The sequence below is a fragment of the Sminthopsis crassicaudata genome, chromosome 2, assembly GCF_048593235.1.
Source record: "Sminthopsis crassicaudata isolate SCR6 chromosome 2, ASM4859323v1, whole genome shotgun sequence".
NCBI classification, from domain to species: domain Eukaryota; kingdom Metazoa; phylum Chordata; class Mammalia; order Dasyuromorphia; family Dasyuridae; genus Sminthopsis; species Sminthopsis crassicaudata.
Genome location: NC_133618.1, coordinates 36,193,427 through 36,215,826, shown reverse-complemented (window position 1 = coordinate 36,215,826; position 22,400 = coordinate 36,193,427). Strand labels below are relative to the sequence as shown.

At 38.3% G+C, this 22,400-nt stretch overlaps 1 protein-coding gene across 4 annotated transcripts; it reads left to right on the top strand.

The window, feature by feature from the left end:
• Nucleotides 1–1,007: 1,007 nt before the first annotated feature.
• On the top strand, nt 1,008–18,956 carry LOC141554150 (uncharacterized). Of its 4 annotated transcripts, none has more exons than XM_074285748.1 (5): nt 1,008–1,057; nt 7,941–8,035; nt 10,621–10,747; nt 11,300–11,395; nt 13,683–18,956. In XM_074285748.1, exons 2-5 carry the CDS (start codon nt 8,003–8,005, stop codon nt 15,617–15,619), a joined length of 2,193 nt encoding a protein of 730 aa, XP_074141849.1. In that variant the 5' UTR covers nt 1,008–1,057; nt 7,941–8,002; the 3' UTR covers nt 15,620–18,956. The 4 variants fall into 4 exon arrangements, with proteins under 4 accessions (XP_074141849.1, XP_074141850.1, XP_074141848.1 ...); XM_074285749.1 differs by lacking the exon at nt 1,008–1,057 and adding an exon at nt 2,747–5,116; XM_074285747.1 differs by lacking the exon at nt 1,008–1,057 and having other exon boundaries at nt 2,747–8,035.
• Nucleotides 18,957–22,400: the final 3,444 nt, after the last annotated feature.

The window sequence follows — 22,400 nt, the reverse complement described above, 5'->3', positions numbered from 1 at the left end:
AAATTGCTTAACTGTGTATGTGAGTTTTGTATGGGGAGCCTTGTAGAAAGCATATGTAACATAAACCTTCCAGAGCCTTCTTTCCTCTTCTCTTACCTCTACCAAATTGCCTAATAAATTTTTCTATTTCAGATTTTTGGATTCGTTCTCACAAACAATAATTTCTTTGTTTTCTCCCATTGATTTGATTTCCAGCACCCCTAATCCCATAACAGTGATATCTCTTTGCCTCTGGTCAATTCTCAAGGCCACTCCGTTAGTACAGACCCTAATCCGGCACTGTTTGAACCAGGAGTCTCCTGATTAGTCTTTCCACCTTCAGTCTCTCCCTCATCCTTTCTAGAACTCCGAGACTAATCTTCCTCAGGATGATGTCACTCTTTTTCTCCAAAATCCAAAGCAGTTCCTTTTTGGATACTGAGTGAACCCCAGGAGAAACTAAATGGAAAATAAAAATCAGAAAAGGGAGCAAAGAGGAGAGAGAAAGAAGAGAGGGAAAAAACGGAGGGAGGAGGGAGAGCCCTCTCCAAGTGCAAGCGAGCCCCGCGTTCCCGCCCCCAGCCGCAGATCCTCCGGGCGGGAAGGGGGAGGGTCTCTAGATCTAATCCTGCACTGCCCCTTGGGATGTGATCAAGACAAACGATGCTCCCTCTCCGGACTTCAGTTTCCCCTTCTAAAGAAAGAGATGGATGGACCCTAAGTCTTCTAAGATCCGTTTCTAATTACGTATGAACTGTCCCCATTGCTCACTTCGTGGGAGTTTAATAAACTTATTTGATGCAATAACTGCTCAGTACACCTGTGCAGAGAACTACATATCCCCGAATCCTACGGGTTCCGGACCTTGAGTTTCCCTGAGACTTCATTTCCCAGAGTTCATCGGCAAGCCAAGAGCATCACATGTAATGGGTCACGTCCAATTAAATTCGTCCTGGCCGACTCGGTCCCGAAGGATTCCGGGAATCGTAGTTTAGGTCTTTCTGCGCAGGCGCAGTCCGGAGTGGGGCGTGGTTTTTCTCTTCCTCCTATGCGTAGAACTGCGTTGGGCAGGCGGCAGGTAAGGGTGAGGGTGAGGGAGTGGGGGAGGGGTTCTTCTGTTCCTTCACTTCCTGCTGGGGTGGGGCGGGAAGCCGGGTCCTGACCTCAGAACCCGGATGTAGTGGCCGTGAGTTCGAATCCCTACCCTTCCCTTTTTTGACCCTATGTCCCTGGGAAGGTCGCATCACTGCTTTGGGCCTCAGTTTCCTGATCTGTAAAAGTAGACTTAAACTTAAGAGTTCAGGCTCTTAGGTCCTGGGATAGGCCAGATCCCGGCAAGGTCGGGATCTGGAGAATCCCCTGGGGTGAGTGGGAGAGGCAGTCAACTCAGTCTACAAAGAGGAAGGGACAGGCAACCAGCATTTATTAAGCACCTACTGTGTGCTGAACTTTGTATTAAATGTTGGGGATATTTTTTTCTTTTTCTTTTAAATTGGACCCTGGCCTCCAGGAGTTTCCATTGCAATAGAGAAGGCAGCGAGGAGGTCTATAGACAGTGTCTGGTTGGGCTGGGAAAGGCCTCCTGCAAAAGGCAGCGAGCAGAGTGCATTGTGGGGAGAAACTTTGTGGGTGAATGAGTGAAGATCACAGGGGAAGATGGAGGAGCAAGAGCGGAGCTCTGGGGTGAGAGGAGGACGGAGGATGGGGCAGGGAGCACTTCTTGCTCTTTTTCTAGTCAGATTCCCTGCCAGCCACCACCGTCTGCCACCAGTGTCTTGTTGCTGTCTTCGGCTCCTTGGGATCTTACTCTGACAAACCCAAGTCCAAACCCTCGCTCAGATGTAATTAACTCTGTGGTTAAGGTTAAATCCTCGGTTAAACCCTTGCTCAGATGTAATTAACTCTGTGGCTATGGTTAAACCCTCTCTCTAAGCTTCATTTTCCTTAATCTAAAATCCACCTGCCCCTCCAGGTTATGGAAATGAAGCGTCTTCCTTTACCTGAAAATGCTGTGTAAATGTTAGAACCAGACCGGCCATGTATTCTGTCATCGCAGGGAAATTCTCAATAATATGAATTATTATCTATGAGAACCAACCAGTTTCTAAGTTAGGCTCAAAGGACATTTTTGTCCGAATAGAAGTGATTTCATCACTGGAGGGAGCTCATAGTGAGGAAGTGACTGATACAGATCCGCAATTGTTTTGCAAGAAAGGCCTGGGGCCCTTAGAAATAACCAGAGTCACACAGCCAGTGTGTCAGAGGCAGCACTTGAACCCAGAGCTTGAAGTCGGCTCTATCCACTGCACTTCCTTGCCTCTTAAATTCGATGACGTTCGTAAAGTGCTTTGAAAGAGTTTCAGGTGCTGATTAAATGTCACCTTTGATCCTGAGAAACTTTTCTTTGACTCCGACCTTTCTTCCTCCTAATCATTTTAGTTCTTGCCCTCTTCATCAGGGACCGGCAGAGCAAGCCATGAATTTGGAATTCTAGTTCCACTGTTTATTATTTCCTTGGTCTTTGAATCCCTGGGTGAACAAGTTGGTTCCTTTCTGAGTCATGTTTTCTTCATGTCCAAAATAAAAGGGTCACACATGAACATTCTTTTTCATTCTGTTTGGTCTCAGGCCAAGCTCTTTTCTCCCCCAATGCCTTTTTTTTCCCTCTTTCTTCAACTAACATTCTCTCCGTTTGTCTTTCTCCTTCAGGTCCTGGAAGATGATGTTGACCACAATGAGAATGTGGAGGGGAGGGGAGGGATGTGTGTGTGTGTGTGTGTACACATGCATATGTTTGTATTTATAGTGAATAGATCCTGGTCATGAAGTCAGAAGGCCTAACTTTCTAGCTCTCACAAATGCAAGCCATATGACCAGTGGCCAGTGATTTACTCCCTTGGTACTCTAGGCAGCTGTTCAGAACTAAGGAGTTACTAAGGGACCAAGTCTAACTCGTTTGAAAGTATTTGTTAAGTTGTTTTTCCCTCACAACCAACAACATCACCTCCCATTTAAAAAAAAAAAAAAAAAAAAAAAAAAAAAGCATCCAGACTGGGGAAAGCCCAAAAGAGTTTAAGGTCCTGATAAGCAAGAGCATCCAGGAGGAAGAGGTCTCCAATGTCAGATGCTGCAGAGGGGAGACCACAAGGATGAGGACTGAGAAAAAGCCAAAAGATTTGGCAATTAAGAGGTCTCTTAACTGAAGGAGATAGATTGATAAGGCCAGAAGTCAGACCGAAGAGGAAATAGACTTGTAATCTTAATAGTACATGGAGTCTGGGGGAAGGAGAGGGAAGCACTTGCTCCAAATTTTTAGTCTTTGAGAGTTGCCTTGGGTAATATGAAGTAATTGACTTGCCCAGGATGTGTCTGAGGCAAGACTTGAAACCAGAGCTTCTTACCTAATGTTGGCTCTGCATCCATCATACTGAACTGTTTCTCCATTTATTATTAATTTAAAAGGCATTCTTCAGTTTATAATATCTCCTGCCCTATTGTTTTCTTGTGGGCTCTTAAAGGCTATGCTTCCTGGGCATAAGGGCTGCAGTAGCCTACTAGTCTGAAAATAAATTCAGTATGGACAAGATTGGGCTTATCTGGTTAGCAACAAAAACAACCCAAAGATGTGATGTTACCTCTGAGGGTATATATACTGGGACAGAGGGCATACTAGGACAGATCTTTGAAATGTTGAAAAAGCGAGAGAGAGAGAGAGAGAGAGAGAGAGAGAGAGAGAGAGAGAGAGAGAGAGAGTGTGTGTGTGTGTGTGTGTGTGCGCGCGTGCGCGCGCACAAGCATGCACGCAAGAGAAAGATTCTCGAGCAGTTGTTTGCTAATCCTCATACTTGAAAACAAACTCTTGTGCCTATCAAGGATCCTAAAATAAAATGGGTTTGAACAAATAGGGATTGAATAAATAAATCAATGAAACACCACAGATATCCATCTGTAAGCCCCCAGGAAATCTGGCCATCTGCGTAGGACCATCAGTGTGACAGGGTAAAGTGTCTTCGAGGTGACTCCATCTAGTCTGCCTCCAGTAGTCTAGAAGGCCCTGTCTGAGGCACCTGGATACCAACTCTTCAGGGAGGTGAAGGTATTAGGAGACAATCCTGGAGAGCAAGAGGCTTCAAATATAGTATAAATGCCTTTATTGAATTGAATTCAAAGGAAAAGTACTTGGCCTGAGATCTTGTTCACCCCAGAGCTTCAGTGCAAAGGCCAGTGAAAATGAGTTACTTGGGTAACAGCAATTTTCCCATCCTTGCCGTATATGCTAGACTAAAGACTTTTGTTAGCACATCAAGGAGAACATGGAAAAAGAAATGACTTTTAGTGTTTGGAACTAATGCTTTCAGAGGGTGGTTAGAGATGAGAAGGTTTAGGTGGAAAGAGTTGGGGAGGTACCCTTGATGAGGTAATAGGGAACCTCAAAATAATGAGGTAACTTGAACCAAATCATGAGGTCAGTACCTAATGAGGAGGTATATACCTCAATAGGATTAAGTGAGGTCTAGTGGCAGGATTCAGGGTACAGGAAGTCATATGGAGCTCCCCTGCAACCTCCTTAGGATTCGGCGCAAGGATACAAAGTTAAATCAGGTCTAGTGGTGGTGAGAGTCCCCTGTAAATGAATTTACAGGCCAAAAACCTAGATGGGTAAAAAGATGTTTATTGCAGGGTTTGGAAGAAAGGTTAAGGTCTGGTTAGTAAAAGGCATTAGATAGAGGAAGATAAATGCTGAAAGCGGCGGGGACAGAGAATCTCTGATGCAAGCATCTTAGCTGGCATCTTTCAAATCTCTGAACCAAAGATGTTCTAGCTTTGCTCTTTTTATCTACTTGAAGAATGGGCGGAGCTCAGGTTAATTCCTGGAAAGCCAGATTTTTGTCGGGCTTTATCCAAGCCAGCTCAGATCTGGTGGGAGGGCTGGGTATAACCCAAACTAGTTTTGACCAGATCTTGTATCTAACGGGGCTGAAAACCCAAACCAATTGGGGGCTGGGTACAGCCCAAGCTGGATCAGATACAGATCTTTTCCCTTAGGAATATCTTGTCCCAAAAGTAGATCAGACAAGGAATCTTAAAGGGGCTACGCCCGCACACCCTGACCAGAAGGAAAGAGAACTTGGCTCAGGTAAGGGTTGCTGAGAGAATGGCCCTGATGCTCCTTGGCTCCATGGCCTCCCCCAGACACACATATACCCTTCTCTGCCCCCATTTCACTAGAACTTTATTGAGCTGCTCAGTCACCTGGCTATCACTATCTAGTCTAAAGGGTCACTCATTGCTTATGATGGAGAAAAGGGTCCTTATGTATAAAATAATGTATTTTTTCTTAAATAATTTTTTACTAAGAGGAACATAGGAATAAAAATGCAAATACTCCCAAACACAGAACTGTGGACAGAGAAACTTTTATGTTGATCTTTCATAGTTCTTAGCCTATTAGTAGTCCCCTGAAATCACAAGTGGTTTTTTTCACCACTAACTTGAATTCCCCAAGTTTTTTGTAGTTGATTTTTTGAACCCTAAATAGGAATTTTTTTTTTTTTACTTCTGTGTAATTTCATCTTTCTGGATTTGATCTTGAACAAATTTTCTCATCTAGTGTATCTACCTCTATATTACTGGTTCTTGTTCTGGTTTTGCTTTTGGAACAAAACAGAGACAGTCCAGCCTAATTTCAAGTAAATTCTTTGTTGCACAATCTGGAGGCCTTTCCCCATATCATAATCTCTGATTTTAAAGGACCTCAGTAGCTTTTTAGCACAACCTTTATCTAAAAGGAAATTTGGCTGCTTTCCTCTAGACACCAACTTATTGATGTTGTTTTTAACATAGTGTTCAGAACTGAACCTAATAGTCTAAATTAAATACATTCAAAAAAGCATCAAGACCCTTGCCTTTCTCATTATGGATAGTAGTATTCTTTTCTTGGCAATCCGAGCTTCAATTATTTGGGACATATGGGAAAATAGAGCTGGTGCCCTTCTACATAGTTGAGCCCTAAGAAGTTCATAACCCACTAAAATGCCCAATTTTTTTAATGGCTGCTATCTATGTTTCTCCTTTGTTCTTGTAAAGTTGATTTTTGAACAATTTTATATTAATCCATTTATTACATTTAATTTTTTTAAAAGTCAGCCCAGTGTTCTGTTTTGTCAAGGCCTTTTTGTATCATGACCCTATCATCTAGAGCTTTAGCAATCCTTCTTAGATTTGTGCCAGTTATCTATGATTTTTAAGTTATTGATGAAAATATAAAATGACCAAAGGACAGATTCCTTAGTATACCCCATTGGAGGCCTTCCAAACTGACTCACCCTCCACCTCTCCCCACCTCATTTTGGTGCTTCCACAGAATCTTTCCCTGTAAATAGGGAAAACAGTTAAGCAAAATTATATAGTGAAGCAACCACACCTGCCAGAGATTATGAAATATTTTGCCCCCATAAGGCTCTCAATTCTCTGATAAAAACTGGGAAAGATGTTTCGTGATGTATCTTTTAGGACCAAGATTAGTCATTGAATCAAATTTCAGATTAGTTGTATTTGAATGGTATTTATTTACATTATTGTGGTCAGGGTTTTGCATCATGTGTTTCTCAAATTATTCATGTACAACATAATTTTGCCACAATTTGCTTGAACATTCCCAAGCTGATGGGAAGACACTTTTCTCTCCAATGTTTGGCTACCACAAATAATACCCTTACTGGTATTCTGTTATCTGAAGAAACTCGATTTCCATCCTCCTTGGTTTATATGCTCAGTTGTCATTTTAGTAACTCAAAGGGTGTGAACAATGTATTCATTTTTCTCATATGATTCCAAACTGTTTATAATACTAGGATGAAGACGGAGCAGCAGCAGCAGAGCATTAGTGTTCCTGTCTTCCTACATCTCCTCTAGTATTCATTTAATTCATTCATTCAGCATTGATTAAGCACCTCCTATGGTCCAGGGTCTGTGTTAGGTTCTAAGGACAAACACATGAAAACCAACCCACCCCACCCCGCTAGCCTGTTCTGGATTGATATTAAAAGTCAGCCCAGGGTTCTGTTTTGTCAAGGTCTTTTTGCCTTGATGTTCCTCATTTGTTCTTTCTTTTTTACATAAATATTGAGAACATTTGGTTTTATGTCACCCACATTTCCTAACATACCCTTCTCTCCCCCAGCCATTAAACTACCCCATGTAAGAAAATAAAAACAGTTCAGCAAAACTGACCTGATAAAATATATTTTTGTTCTTTTGAAAACTATCACTACTCCTTTTTCTGGATATTTCCTGACCATCTCTTGAATAATGTTCCAGAATTTTGCCAAATATTAAGATAGAGCTCATTTAAGGCTCTGTCTATAGAGTTTGTAGGCTATCATCTATCTTCCCCCCCCCCCCATTTTTTTTTTCAAATTAGTTGACCTGTCTAGTTCTTATGGGCCTTGTGACTTGAATTTAGCTAGGGCAACCTAAGTAGTTGCTTTGCTTTGTTTTGTTTAGTTTTTATCATCTCCTTATTTATTTTCCATTTCAACTTGCTATTAATCATTATTCCTGTCCTTTCATAGTGCTTACCCTTAATAATTCAGCAGATTTATTTCTCACATAGGCAGTAAGCTAAAAACAAGACTGAAAATGTTTTCCTTCCTTAAGTGGGGTATTAATAGAGTTGCATACTCATTATCATGTAGCATATAGTTAAACGCATCTCTTAATTCCCCTAAGAAAACTCTAGTCTTTGAAACTTGCTTAGTAAGAGATAGAACTAGTGTCAGAAAGCTATATCCATGGTCTCCTTCTGATTACAGGATGAGATCAGGTTGTTGCTGGGCTCCTCTTAATTTCTCTCTGTATGATGGACCATGGAGTTACATAACTTGTAGTTTCATTCTGGTGAGTTTGTGAGTGACAAGGCAGAATTAGATTTTTTAATAACTTATTTTTTTCTTTCCCAGTTCTCTCTTCTCAAGAATTTTGTCTTCTCTGCCAAAGGAAAGCCAAGGAGGAGGAGGAGAAAATGATTTCTGGTCTTCTGATAGCTGAGTCCCAGGTAAGCCAGAATTTATTTCTTTTCCTTCCTGATATAATTAAACATTGCTCAAAATATGGATACATTTCTTTCCCTTTTCTTCTATTTCTCTGCTCAATCAAGTCATATCTATGGACTAGAAAACCTAGACCTCACTCAGAAGATTGTAGCTGAGTGTATGGGTGCCACAAGATTTCTAGAATCCATAGATTATTAGATTTGGAAAGATTGGAAAAATCCAATCCCTTGATGTGACACATGAATATTCTGAAGTAAAAAAAAAAAAGGTGAATGTGGAGCAGTGGGAAGTTTGCAGGATTTGGAATTAAAGAACCTGGCTCATTCCTTGCATGATGTACATTAACCTCTTCTTCTGTAAAATGAGGGGGTTGGCCTAAATGACTTCTAAGGTCTTCTCTACCTCTAAGTCTGGTATCCTGTAATCTGATTCCAGACCTTGGCACTTGGTCCTCTGCTCTGTCATTAAGGAGAGAGTTTCTCTTTAAGCCTAGAAGTCTGGATCAAGGTAACTTTCTTATAATTAAGTTTTCACTGATATAGTTCTGAATTTGTATATTCTTTTTCCTCTTATAAATAAACCCTGGGGAAAAACTGAAGAAATTACATTTAAGATCTTTGTGAACAAAGTATAGAATGGATCACAGAAGATATAACAGAAATTTAATTTTTTTTAAACTTTAAAAGTTATTTTTTTTGTTGTTTTTTTTCCCCCCTGAGGCAGGGGTTAAGTGACTTGCCCAGGGTCACACAGCTAAGAAGTGTTAAGTGAACTCGGGTCCTCCTGAATTCAGGGCTGGTGCTGTATCCACAGCACCACCTAGCTGCCCCTAAAACTTTAAAAGTTTTGCACGAAAGCCCATTGCAGCTAAAATTAAATGCAAATCAAGAAAACAAGGGGAAAAATTGTACAGCAAATTTCTTTGATATAGCTTTTACATTTAATAAGTTGATTTAAATATCTAGGAACAAGAACTATTTCCTTGTTGATAAATATTTAAAGGATATTTATGGGCAAAAATTCAAGTTATCAATAAATTTGGAAAAAAAAGCTTCAAATTACTAATAATAAGAGAAATATAAATCGAAACATTGGTGAGAGTCCACTTTACATCCATTAGATTGGCAAAGGCAGTGTAAAAGGAAAATGATAATTTTTGGATGGGCTATACTATTTATGGAACTGTTAAATATTCTAGTCATTCTGAAAAACAATCTGGAACTATTCCTTAAAAGTTGTTGAACTTGGAGTAGCTAGGTAGTACAGTAGATAGAGCACCAGCCCTGAAGTCAGGAGGACCTGAATTCAAATATGGCTTCAGACACTTAACACTTCCTAGCTGTGTGATCCTGCGCAAGTCACTTAACCCCAATTGCATAAAAAAAAAAAAAAAAAAAAAAAAAAAAAAAAAAAAAAAAAAGTGGTGAAGACAATCAGGGCAGTGTTAAATATCTGTGTTGTATTTGATACCTACTTAAAAAAAAACAAACAAACAAACAAACAAAAAAAAAAAAACCAAGGTGTATATAATAGAAATGTAGGGACTAACCTACTATCCCCCTTTTCTATTCTTTGAATAAAGAAATATTCATGTTTATTACTTGTCAAGTTCATAATTATATTGAAAAAAGTAATAAAATGCATTAATTACATTCCTATAAGTTGTGACTAATATGACCAATCATGGTGGAATACTACTATACTGTAGGAAATGATGAGCTTGTTGATTTTTGAAAAGCATAGATAGACTTGCACAAAATAATCAAGCAGGAAATGACCAGAACCAAGAAAATAGAGTATACAATAACAATGATACTGTTTTTAAGAACAACTTTGATCAACTAAGTTTTTTTGACTATTATAAATACCAAAATTAACTACAAAGGATCTATGAAAGAAGACATTACCATCATTCAGAGAAAGAAATAATAAATAGAAGTATGTACAGAATGATTTATATAAAATCATATATATATATATATAAATATATATATATATACACACACACACACACACACACACACACACACACACACACAGATTTGCAACTAATGGTAGCCATCTCTAGAATGGAGGAGGGGTGAGAAGAAAAGAAAAAGAATAAAGTTACATGATGACTTTATTATATATTTAAAAGGAATTGCAAGTTGTATACAATAGATTTGCAATTTAACATGCAGTTATCCTTTTAAAAGTTCTATTGTTATAGAAATGCTTATTTTATTTCATAAATTTAAAAAATATATATATATATATATATATATATATTTAAAAGTTCCTCCTATTTGCCAGTCAATATGCTAAGTGCTAAAAATACAAAAGCTAAAATATTATGTGATATTTAAGAGTAAAGTGCTTGATCCTGTTAGGGCTTTCTGTAGGTGAGGTTTGGGGAAGTCTTAGAGCAATAAAATGAAATTATTAAAGTGATTTAGAATCTAATATAAAATACTGAGTAAGGTGCTCAAGAAATAGGTAAGTTAATGTGGTGATAACCCCTTCCTCTCCATGCTGCCATCTTCAGATATTCCTCATGCTCCATTAGAGAAGGTCCCCTGATAAGCAAGAATGTCTTTTGCTATTTCAGAAAGCACTGACCTTCCAAGATGTGGCTGTAGAATTCACCCCAGAGGAATGGGGACTGTTGGAACCTGCTCAGAAGGACATGCACAGAGATGTGATGTTAGAAAACTATGAGAACTTCGTCTTCCTTGGTAAGTACAGGTTTTGTCATATGAATATCATCTGTCATCGGAATATTTTTGTACTCTCCTATCTTCAGGACTATGCACTACCTGAAGTGCTCTGCTGAGTTTTGACTTGGTGAGCAGGGTTATTCTCCTGAATTCATTTAAAGTACAAAGATTCCTAAATCTTTTGGCATAGAGAAACACAATATTGTGCTCCCTCTTTCCACATGAAAAAAGGTCTTTGTTTTTTGAACAATTTGAAATGAGCAGTTTTATTGTTATGTCACCAAGACTATTCCTTCCTGACTGTTCATCCAGGTCTGATATTCTCCACTAAAGTCTTAAAGAAATAAACAATTTCTATTCACTTACCAGGAAATATGTAATAATTAGCTCCTTTGAACTCACATAGAATCCTATCATCCATACATATCCCATATTTCCTAGAAACACAATACAGCACATTTTTCAGAGGTTCTAGTTTATCCTCTAGTTCTCAAAGATAAAGAGGCTAATGTTGAATTCTGAGATATCTTTCTGATCTCAACACTTTTCCATTCATTTCCTTATGAGCAGATCTTCCAGTTCCCAAACCAACATTAATCTTCCATTTGGAGAGAAGAGAAACACCATGGCTATCAGCAGGAGATATCATAAGATATACCTGCTCAGGTGAGCAAACTAACAGACATGCAGACCAGATACATTGCAAGCAGCAGCTGAGCTAGACCGTGAGGCCATTAGGAACTCCCCTTAAAGTCCCTTAGAACTATCACCAGCCAGACTGAGATTCCTCCTCTAACTTCATAATTTACTCTCTTCTTTCATATTTACCTCCAGTCTGAAAGAAAGAGGTATTCCTCCCTAGTGGTGCTAATCCTTCCTGCTTTACTCTGGATCCCAACTTTTTTGTGCTTCCTCCAGTCATTCTTATCTTTTTATACCCTTAATCTCTCTTGCTTTCAGATAAAAATAAGGTTGACCTGCATTTAAAAGACAAAGCCTTTGGTTGTGATTGTTTCCTGTTTTATGAGTATTCTTATTCATCTCTCTCCTTTCATGGCCAAAGCCATATACATTTGCTCTGTACTCCTCTGTCTCCACTTACTCTGTCTCTTTTCTTTTTGAAATTTTGTAGAGCAAAATGCTTTCATTCCTACTGTTTAATGGAAGATGAATTTGGAATGCCATTTAATTCCATGATATTAACTATAGCTCATAGATACAATGTACAAAGTGCTTTCCAAGTCTGCATAGTAGTTAGTGAAAATACTCATTTTTTCATTTGATAAATGAAAAGCAAGAGTGAAGCTCAGTGAGCTTTTGACTTGCACATAATCACCTGACTAGTAGGATCTTCAGTCCAGGTTTTCTTTTTCTGAGTCCAGCACTTTGTCACTTTTCTCTCCATTACACATACACTTCTTCTTCTGCCTTATTCATATTTCAACTCTTTGCAGAATTTATAGTTTCACTAGCTATTTATGATACTTTGGGATACATTGTACAGGAGAGTCTCACTTGGGTACAAATCATATTAGAGAACCCCACAACTCTGAGATTCTTTGATAGTCATCCTTAACTCTGCCATGGCCAGACCATTTATTGTTTGTAATTCTTTCCATTATTGTTCTGAAAGAAGATAGACAAGCCAGGCCATTGGATTAAGTGCATGGGAAGTGAAGCCTTAGTCTTACCAAGATTAGTGGAAAGAACAATGAATGTTTTTCCTGGAGAAAGAGAAGATTTTGGAGGGGTCTTGTGAAAGGCAGGGAAAGAGAGATTCACCTTGTTTTCTCTGGCTCCAGAGGGCAGAACTATTAGCAGAGGGTGGACTTCACAGAAAGGAAAACTTACTCCTGATGTAGGGAAAATTTTCATATTAATTAGTGCTTTCTGCTCATAGAATGGAGGCTCTGAGGTGGTGGTTTCCCCTACAGAGCAGGCAAAACTTTAATCAGGCTAGTCTTTTCATTCAGGTTCCTAGTTTAAAATGCGTGAAGTTCTTGGGGTTTGGAAAATCCATTTAAAACTGAGTTCACAAATTAAAGAACATACTTCAAGGTATAAAAGAATATAAAAGTACAGTTATTATTGTCCATAATTTCCAAGTCAGAAATCTCAAAGGAATTTCTGGAAAGCAGTCACTACAGCAGCCAATCAGTTTAAAGATATCTCCTCCCACCCTACACCACTCCTTAAGCTAAGTCTCTTATACCTCCTAGGACAGGAGGGGAAACAAACAAAAGCCATACCATGTTGAAGAGGCAGTCAGGCTTTCAAGTCTTGTTCATTTGATAACAGGTGATTCAGTTCATCCAAGGACACTTTGATGTGTTTGTATCTATGCAGACCACTAAAGGGATGGTCCCACAATCATGAGAAAGATACTGGGATACTAAAGAAAGAGGGTCCATGCCCATTGCTAGTAAATAAATTTTATTGGGGCAACTTACAAATAAGGTAGATCCTTGGTGGTGGCAGGACAATGATATATATCTGTACCACACTTAGATCAGGTCAGATATTGTACAGAAAAAGAATAACATTGTCACATGCAAGTTTTCCCATGATACCAGGTTCACATTCCCACAGTCTTGCTCTTACCATATGGTACTCTATTACTATTTCCTTCATTATCCTGGGTAATAGTACCTCCTTATTATGCATTTTTGTTCTCTCATTTTCGGAAGTCAAATAAGAATTGAGCAATTCTACCTTCTCTCTCTTGTCAGCTATCATTCTCTCTACCCACTCTCTTGTGACAGTATCTAGAACTAGTCTATATTTTGACATAGAAATCAATTGATTTTTTATTGTCTTTAAAATTATTTCAATAAGCCTTTGTTCATCTTAGGTTTTATTGTTCTTAACACACTTAGGAACTTTTTGATTTATTTTTTATTATTTATCCTTGAAGAGCATTAGATATTGATACTATGTTTACTGTTGTTTTCAGATTTCCTTGTACAGAAGACAAATTGTGAAACCATAGAGTCATCTCCAAAGCAGCATATTTCTATGGAAGAATCATCCAAAGAAAGACTGAAAAAGAATAGTCCCTGGGATTCTAAATTGGAAGATGCTTGGGATTATGATATAAAATTAGAGAGGCAAAACAAAAATCAAGAGAGATCATCCAGACAATTAAGAATCATTCACAGGAATACTTTTAATGGGTTAAATACCAATGAATATGATACATATTGGGAAAAAGTCAATCTAGGGTCAAATGTTATTCCACAACAGAAAGTTACTATAGAAAAATATTTACAAAAATATGATATATTTGGAAACAGTGTCAGATTATGTTCAGACTCAATTAAGCATAATACAACTTCCTTGGGGAAGAAATTTCCTAAGTACAATAATTGCAGGAAATCTTTTATTTACCATTCAAATCTTATTCAGTATCATAGAATACATAGAAAAGATGCTAAATATAATCAAAATAGCAAAGATTTCAGCATCAACTCTTCATACCCTACTGTACATCAAAAAATAAATATAAGAGAAACTCCTTATAAATGCAATGAATGTGGGAAAGCCTTCAAGCAGAAGAAATACCTAAAAACACACAAGATAATTCATTTTGGAGAGAAATATTTTGAATGTAAAGAATGTGGAAAAGCCTTTAGCAATAATCACAGCCTGTCTCAACATCAAATAATTCATAGTGGAAAAAAACCATTTGAATGTAATGAATGTGGTAAAGCTTTCAGTAGCAAACGATACCTAATTGAACATAAAACAGCTCATACAGGAGAGAAACCTTATAAATGTAATGAGTGTGAAAAAGCCTTCAGCTGGCATGCAAGCCTCTATGTACATAAGAGAGTTCATACTGGAGAGAAGCCCTTTGAATGTAAGGAATGTGGAAAAGCCTTCAGCAAGAAAGTGTATCTTATTAGACATAAGGTAATTCATACTGGAGAGAAGCCCTTTGAATGTAATGTATGTAGGAAAGCTTTTAAGCACTATTCTTCCCTTATGCAACATCAAAAAATTCATACAGGGGAGAAACCCCATAAATGTAATGAATGTGAAAGAGCCTTCAGACAAAAGGCACACCTTGAAATTCATAAGAGAATTCATAATGGAGAAAAGCCCTTTAAATGTAATGAATGTGGGAAAGCCTTCAGGAACAAAGTATACCTTAATACACATCAAGTAATTCATACTGGAGAGAAACCCTACAAATGTAATGAATGTGGGCGAGCTTTCAGGCGGAAGGCACACTTAGAAACACACAAGATAATCCATACAGGAGAGAAGCCCTTTGGATGTAATGAATGTGGGAAAACCTTCAGCAGTAATCACCACCTAAATCAGCATCAAACAATTCATACTGGAGAGAAACCTTACAAATGTAATGAATGTGGGAAAGCCTTCAGCAGTAATCACTACTTAACTCAACATCAAACAATTCATACTGGAGAGAAACCTTATAAATGTAATGAATGTGGGAAAGCTTTCAGCACAATTGCCAGGCTACAAACACATAAATTAGTTCATCCTGGAGAGAAACATTTTGAATGCAGTGAATGTGGGAAAGGCTTCAGGTACAAATCAGGTCTTATACGGCATCAGAGGACTCATACTGAAGAGAAACCCTATAAATGTAATGAATGTGGGAAAGTCTTCAAGCGGAGCTCCTCTCTTATGCAGCATGAGATAATTCACACTGGAGAGAAGCCCTACAAATGTGATGGATGTGGGAAAGCCTTTAGTCGGAAAGGAAACCTTGAAATACATAGGAGAATCCATACTGGGGAGAAACCTTACATATGTAATGAATGTGGGAAAGCCTTTAGGCATAAAGGAAGCTTTAATGCACATATGAAAATGTATACTGGAAAGAAACATTTTAAATATAATGAAAGTGCAACAGCCTAAATAAAGACCAAATTGCTACACAGAATTCATAGGACATAAATATTCATTAAATATATAGAACTTGAGAAAAATTTGCATTGCAAAAAATCATGGAATTTATATTAAAGAGAAACTTAATGAATGTGGCTTGGCCTTTAGCTAGAAGGGAAACCTTACTGAAAACTTATACTTGAAAGAAATATTTTTAGTGTAATTGTACCGTGCTCTCCTGGCAGTTACAATTACTAGTCTGTCCTAGACCCACCAGAGTACCTTTGACCACTGTGCTTAGCAGTGTGAACTCTACCTGGCTCGCCTCTTCTGAGGCCTTCAAAGGTCTCTGGCCACAATCTCTTGAATCTATAGTTTAATAACTGGTAGCGTACTCAAGAACAGCCACATGTAATCTTAAAAGCCTTTATTATACCTACTCACATAATGCCCTGACTGATGCCCTGACTTGTTGGTTCCCGAGTGAACACCTGGTCAGAAGACCCACGTGTTCACTACCAAACTCCTTACCTCTTTCGGCTATCCATCTTGGCTTGGCCACCCAGGCTAGGAAGCCAGGGTGAAGAGCGCCAGGTTAAAAAGAGCGACTGCTGCCTGCAGTGGGCTTACATAGGGCCTGTGAGGTCACACACACAGCCAATCAGCGAGTCACCCATTACGAAGCTATCTCAAAATGGACAGGATCCTACCTACAAGGCAGTCCTAATATCCATAGAAATTACTTCCGGACCACTCAATCTCCCGATGCACTGTGGCGCCCATTTAAAGGGCTCTTACAGTAATGAATGCAGGAAAGTTTCCAAATGATGGAGAAACTTTAAGGAATGTTAGAATTCATTCTGGAAAGAAACTTTCTAAATGTAAGAAATTTGGGATAACCTTTAGGAAAAAAAGCAAAGCTTCATGTTGAAGGGAAACACTTTTAATGAAGTTGAGTGCACAAGCTTTCAAATAAAATAGAAAGATTAAAGACAATAAGAGATTACATTTCAGAGCAAAGTCCTCCTTGAATGTAATGAATGTGAGAATACTCCTAGAATTAGATAAATCTTTATTACATATAAGAAAATTACTGTAGAAAATGTGTTTATTTTATTTTGATTGCTAATATTTGAGTGTTTGGAAAAGCCTTCTAGAGGGAATCTCTTAGAAGATACTATTGAGTATCTCAAATGTTTTAAATGTATTTTGAAGCTCATGAAAGACAGCATATCACAGAGAGGGTTTTTGTGCAGTTGTAGTTTTTGGATAAAAGCATTCTGTAAAAAGTTTACAGAATTTCAAGATTCTAAGGAATCTTAGGAACTCAAGTATTCCAACTTATACTTGAAAAAAAAAAATCCCTTCCACAGTATTACCAAATGATAACCTGGCTTTTGAAAGCCTCCAACTGAGGCATATTTACCTTATCTTGGTCTGCCATGGGGGCTTTAAAGTATTTATTGTGCAATTCCTGCACTAAGAAACACTAGGTACAGCCCAGTGGTTGAGGGTTACTTGAGTTTATGGCAAGACTTGGAAGACCCCTTAGTAGTCATCTAGTCCAACTTGATTTACTTTAGTTTTCTATCTGATCATCCACACATAAGTTTACATTTTTAAAAACAAGCATTTGTTGCTATATGCATTTTATTGTTTATCACTGGAAATAAAAATTTAAAAATGAAACATTTATTTCCACTCCCTTCTCCAAATTCTTCTCTCTTCTAAACTTCTCTATTACTGTTAAGGACACTACTATCTTTCTAATTACTCAGGCTCACAATCTTAATTTCATCCTTAATCCCTCCCTGTTATTCATTCCATTTATCCAATCTCTTGCCCACGCTTATCATTTCTATCTTATCACCATATCTCAGGTGTTTGCTCTCTTTTTCTATAATCACCACCATATTTGAAACCTTTACCACTTCTAAATATATTGCAATAACCTAATTAATCTCCTTGTTTCAAGACTTCCCCCACTCAAGTTGTTCTTCAACTAAGTATCAAAGTGATTTCCCTAAAGAACAGGTCTGATCATATCATCTGCCTGCTAAAACAACTCTAATAACTCTCTTTTACCTTTGGGAACAAATAATAAAAAGTACTTGGTCTTTGTTTTGTGAGAGTCCCCTTGATGAAGTTTTGGATCTCCTCAATTCCTGGTGGTGATGAGGTTGGTGGCAGTCAGAGAGTTGTTAAAAATCCCCTTTTAATCGGCTGTAGATTTAAAGTGAAAGAATTAACTTATTCCCAAATTATTAATTGCAAAATGAAAGTTTATTGTCTGATAGAAACCAGTTTGCTTCTTCTATAGTGGCAAAGACCTATTAGGGTAATGGAATTTTGTGCTGAGAAGGGTCCTAGCAAATTGCCTGGGCCTTTTGCAAACAATGAGTCCAGATCCTGCCCTTTTTAAGAAGCATTAGGGCTTCAGGAGCCAAGGTTCAAAGGCTTAGATGCTTATCAATTTTCAACCCAGATCTCCTATTGGAATGAACACTTCAAAGAAGTGCTTTTTGACCAGGATTTCTAATTGAATCAAAGGCTCTGGCATCCTGGAAAGATAACTTGTGTGGGGGATATACCTTTCCCAGGAGGGGCTGAGACTCAAAAGGGATCACAGATCAAAAGGAAATACAGTTTCTTCAAGGGAACACAACTTCAGTAAAGGAAACAGTTTCCCTCCCCCTTGATCCTGGCATGAGGGAATTCCTCATGAGAGACATAGGGGCTCCCATTGATCTTACTTTCCATGATTACACTCACAATGCCACACTGCTATCAAGGTAAATTCTTGTCTTGGTACTGATTTATGTCTAAGGAAAGGCCAGTGGGCTAGCCTGAAATGTCAGGAAAACATTCCTTAATAAGTTGAAGAACCAAGAGTAATATGTAAAACAATGGAGTTGTTTCCATTGTCAGAGATTTGATAAGGAAATGGAAAAAGAGAGGAAGAGAAGAGAATCCAATGTATAACTCAGATTTATCTCAACATAGAGTACAACTCACGTAAGGGCAGTTTAGGAAGCACAGAGAGCTCCATGCACCTAGAAAGGAGTGCTCTAGCTGGTAGGTGTGCTCCCATATTTCCTTCTAAGGCTGGGATACTTATACCCTGATTTTGGGTGATCACCTGAAGCTGACCATTTGCATGTCAGTATTCAAGGCATACAGAACAGAGAACAGTATGGCAGTTGGCAAGATGTTATTTTGGGAGGGGAGGGGATATAGTTGCACTAATCTTGGGAACTTTAATACCTGTATTTTTCTATTACTAGCTTGAGCTACAGCCTCCCTTGAAAAGAGACTTAGGATAGTGTTTAAGACTAATAACATAACAGTGGTATAGAAATTGGTGAGCAATAAGGGAAGCCTATATCTTCCTGGAAGGGATTCCCTTACGCCATAGCACTGGCACAGAATAATTTGGTGTTTAAAGTTCTTCACAAACTTCCTAATTTTCCAGTTTTCTTAAATTTTCTATATCCAGTATTCTATGTTTCTTATATACTGGATATACATGTGTGTGTGTGTGTGTATACATACCTTTTGTCACATTTCTATATATCTTCAATGTACCTATATTTACATCTCAGGATGTAAATTCCATGAGGGTATATGATGTTTTTTGAGATTTTTGCCTTTCCTGGCACCCTTAACACTTATTGAAGTGTTAGCACATCTTTGTACTTTCTGAGTAAATCTCCCACAAGGAGCCTACATTTTACCAATAGATATATAGAGAGGACACTAACAAATGTGGGGCAAGAACAGGGAGAGATTGGAGAAGATTGTCCATAAGAAATAGCAATTATGTCTTGAAGGAAACCAGTTCAGAAAATGGAGGTAAGGAGAGTGCTCTAGGAGAGCTAGCTTGCCCAAAATCATGAAGAGCAGACCCTATGCTGGGTTCAGGAAATAGCCAATTGGTGAGTTTGATTGGAATATAGATTGAATTAAAGAGAGTTAATATGAAATAAATTACAGAAAGGAAAATAAGAGACAGATTGTAAAATGCTTTATTGTAAAATGCTTTAAAACACAGGCTATTTTCATTTTATTCCAGAGGCAAATTTTATTTTGACATTAGTTACTTCCAAAAAAGAACTTCCTGCCCCAATCCAAATTTCCACAGGCCCTTACCAAAACAAAACCAAAAAATCAATGGTTAAATAAAAGTATGAAACCCAATGATTGCAAGTGATTTTTTTAGGCAAAACCTACTTTTATCTTACTGTTTAACATAAGGAATATATATTTTAGTATTGATACTTTAAGACTAACATTGTACCTATGATCTTAGTTTTGTTGCATTACATTATCTTCATTTATATTGTAGTCATTATGACATTCTTTTGATTTCTTTTTCACTCTTTAAGCAACAGGTAAACATTTATTGAACACTGTGCTAAGTACTGGGGTTACAAAAAGAAGCAAAAGATAGTCCTGCCCCCAAAGCACTCATGATCTAATAATTTCATACAAATCTTCCCTTGTTTCTCAATTCTTCAAGTCCAGATTTCCTAACTGTAGAATAATATTCATTTACATTCATATAGTATTGTTTATTTCAGCCATTCCTGAATCATTAGGCCCATTATGTGGTTATTTTTAGTCCCATTTTTGGTTATTAGAATGAGCAACTACTATATATATTTTGGTACACATAGGATCCTTCTTTCCATTCTTGACTTTGTCAAGCTGTGAGCCCAATAGTGAGACCAGGTAGATAGAAAGATGGCAACAATTTCCTAACTTCTCTTTGACCATTCCACATTGTTTTCTAAAATGGTTGAGCCAATCACTATCATCAGTGAATTTATTTGCCTAACTCCAATATTTTTTCAATAATTTAATTTATTTAGAAAACTATTTACACTTTTTTCCTATTTGACTTTTGGGGAATACATCATAATCACAAACTTTGTGTCAATTTCCTATATATTTTGAATGTCAGACTTGTATCAAAGATGTTTGGTGTAAAGGTTTTTAATCATAATAAGTTCCTTTTCTCCTTTTGGCCACATTAATTTATGCAAAAAGCTTTGAAACTTTATAGGATAACAATTATCTGTCTCCCACTTGATAACTTAAAGCTCATTGACAGAACCTGGCTTTTGTATTTATATTTTCAGTGTTTAGCACAGTGCTTGGCTTCTAGTAAATGCTTAATAAGCACTTTTTCATTAACTTATTTTTTCTATCCAGTATCTTTCTTTTCCTATCCACACTTAGGAATGATATAATCTTCCAAGCTCCTCTACTTGTTTTATGGTTTGATATCTTTATTGGGTCATTTATTTGCCATTTATTATATATGTAGTATAAGGATATCAGAATCTCAGAGTGGAAAAGCACATCAGAAACCATATCATCCAAACAATAACTAAGAAAGATAATTTATTGTTTCCCATAATGATGTATTTCCTCTGTGAAAGATTCTAGTAAAACCTTTTCTGATAACCCTATAAAATGATACAAAGCCTTGTTTACACTCAGTTGATCTAAACATGGGATTTCTAGAAACTATATCAAATTGAGAAGTGGACAGAGCTTATGGAACAGGCATGTGATTGATATTTTCAACATAACTGGGCTTGAATATTGTTTCTCTCAGAAATGAACCAGTACCTGAAATGGTCCTAGGCTAAGTGGGGATGAACAAACTGCCCAGATGTCTGACAACTCAATTTACAATGGAATTTCAATGTATGTTCCAGATTCTGGAATAATGTAACATCCAGTTAAATTTCTTTTCATGAATTAACATCTATTTCATATTCTTTATTATTCACATTTTTGCATTGATATAGAAACACCTTATGCTGTGCAGGTATCTCCTTAGGGAGATGAGACTAAATCATTCCAGAAATAGTGCTGTGGATATGTATACATTATTTAAAATAAAAATAAGGGATAAAATGTGCATTAGAATAGCATGAAAAGATGAACATGTCTGAGGAAGTGCTTGAAATGGCAAAGGGATGAATGCTAGAAAATCTCTAGGTGAAGAGGGGAAGAAAATTTAGTGATTTTGACAAACTTTGCAAAGAAGCATACTGTCTACTAATGGGGGAGAACTTCTGAGTATTCCCTTTTAGTCATAGGTCTTTGAGAGACAGTGATAGAAGAAAAGCAAAGACATAGAGCCTAGAAAACAGTCATAGAGACAGAGGCAGAGATATAGAGAGAGAGATGAGCACACACAGAAGCAGAGATATAGACATGATTAGAAAGGCAGGCAGATATAGAGAGACAGAGGGGAAGAATGAAAGACTTAAGAGCAGAGAGACAAAGGGACAGAGACATAGAGAGACAGTCACAGAGACAGAGACAGAAATACAGCAACACAGTCGGAGACAGGCAGAGACACAGAGGCAGGGACAGTGACATAGATGAGCACAGTGGCAGACGTGGGCAGGGGCCGGCTCTGGGACCAACGAAGTTCGCTTCCCTGCTAGGGGTCCCTTTGCAGCCTCAGCCCCTCGGAGCGCCCCGACCTCCCATAATGATGAAGCCGCCGCCACCCGGATCCCAGCGCCCTGATTCGAGCAGGGGTCCCGCAGGCAGCGATTACGGAGGCGGCTCGGACGCATCTAGAGGCCTCTTCTGCTCCAGCCCAGGAGCCCCGATACCCTCCCTTTCTTTCAGGACAGAAACCCCCAGGGCAAGGGGTAGGAGGAGGGGACGGAACCAAGACCCCGCAGCGGCGGCAGGAAGGATGCGGGGCACACCTGCTCGCCCTGCGCCCGGGCATCTCGGCAAGGACGCCGGTGGTGGACGCGGGAGAGTGAACGGAGGAGGC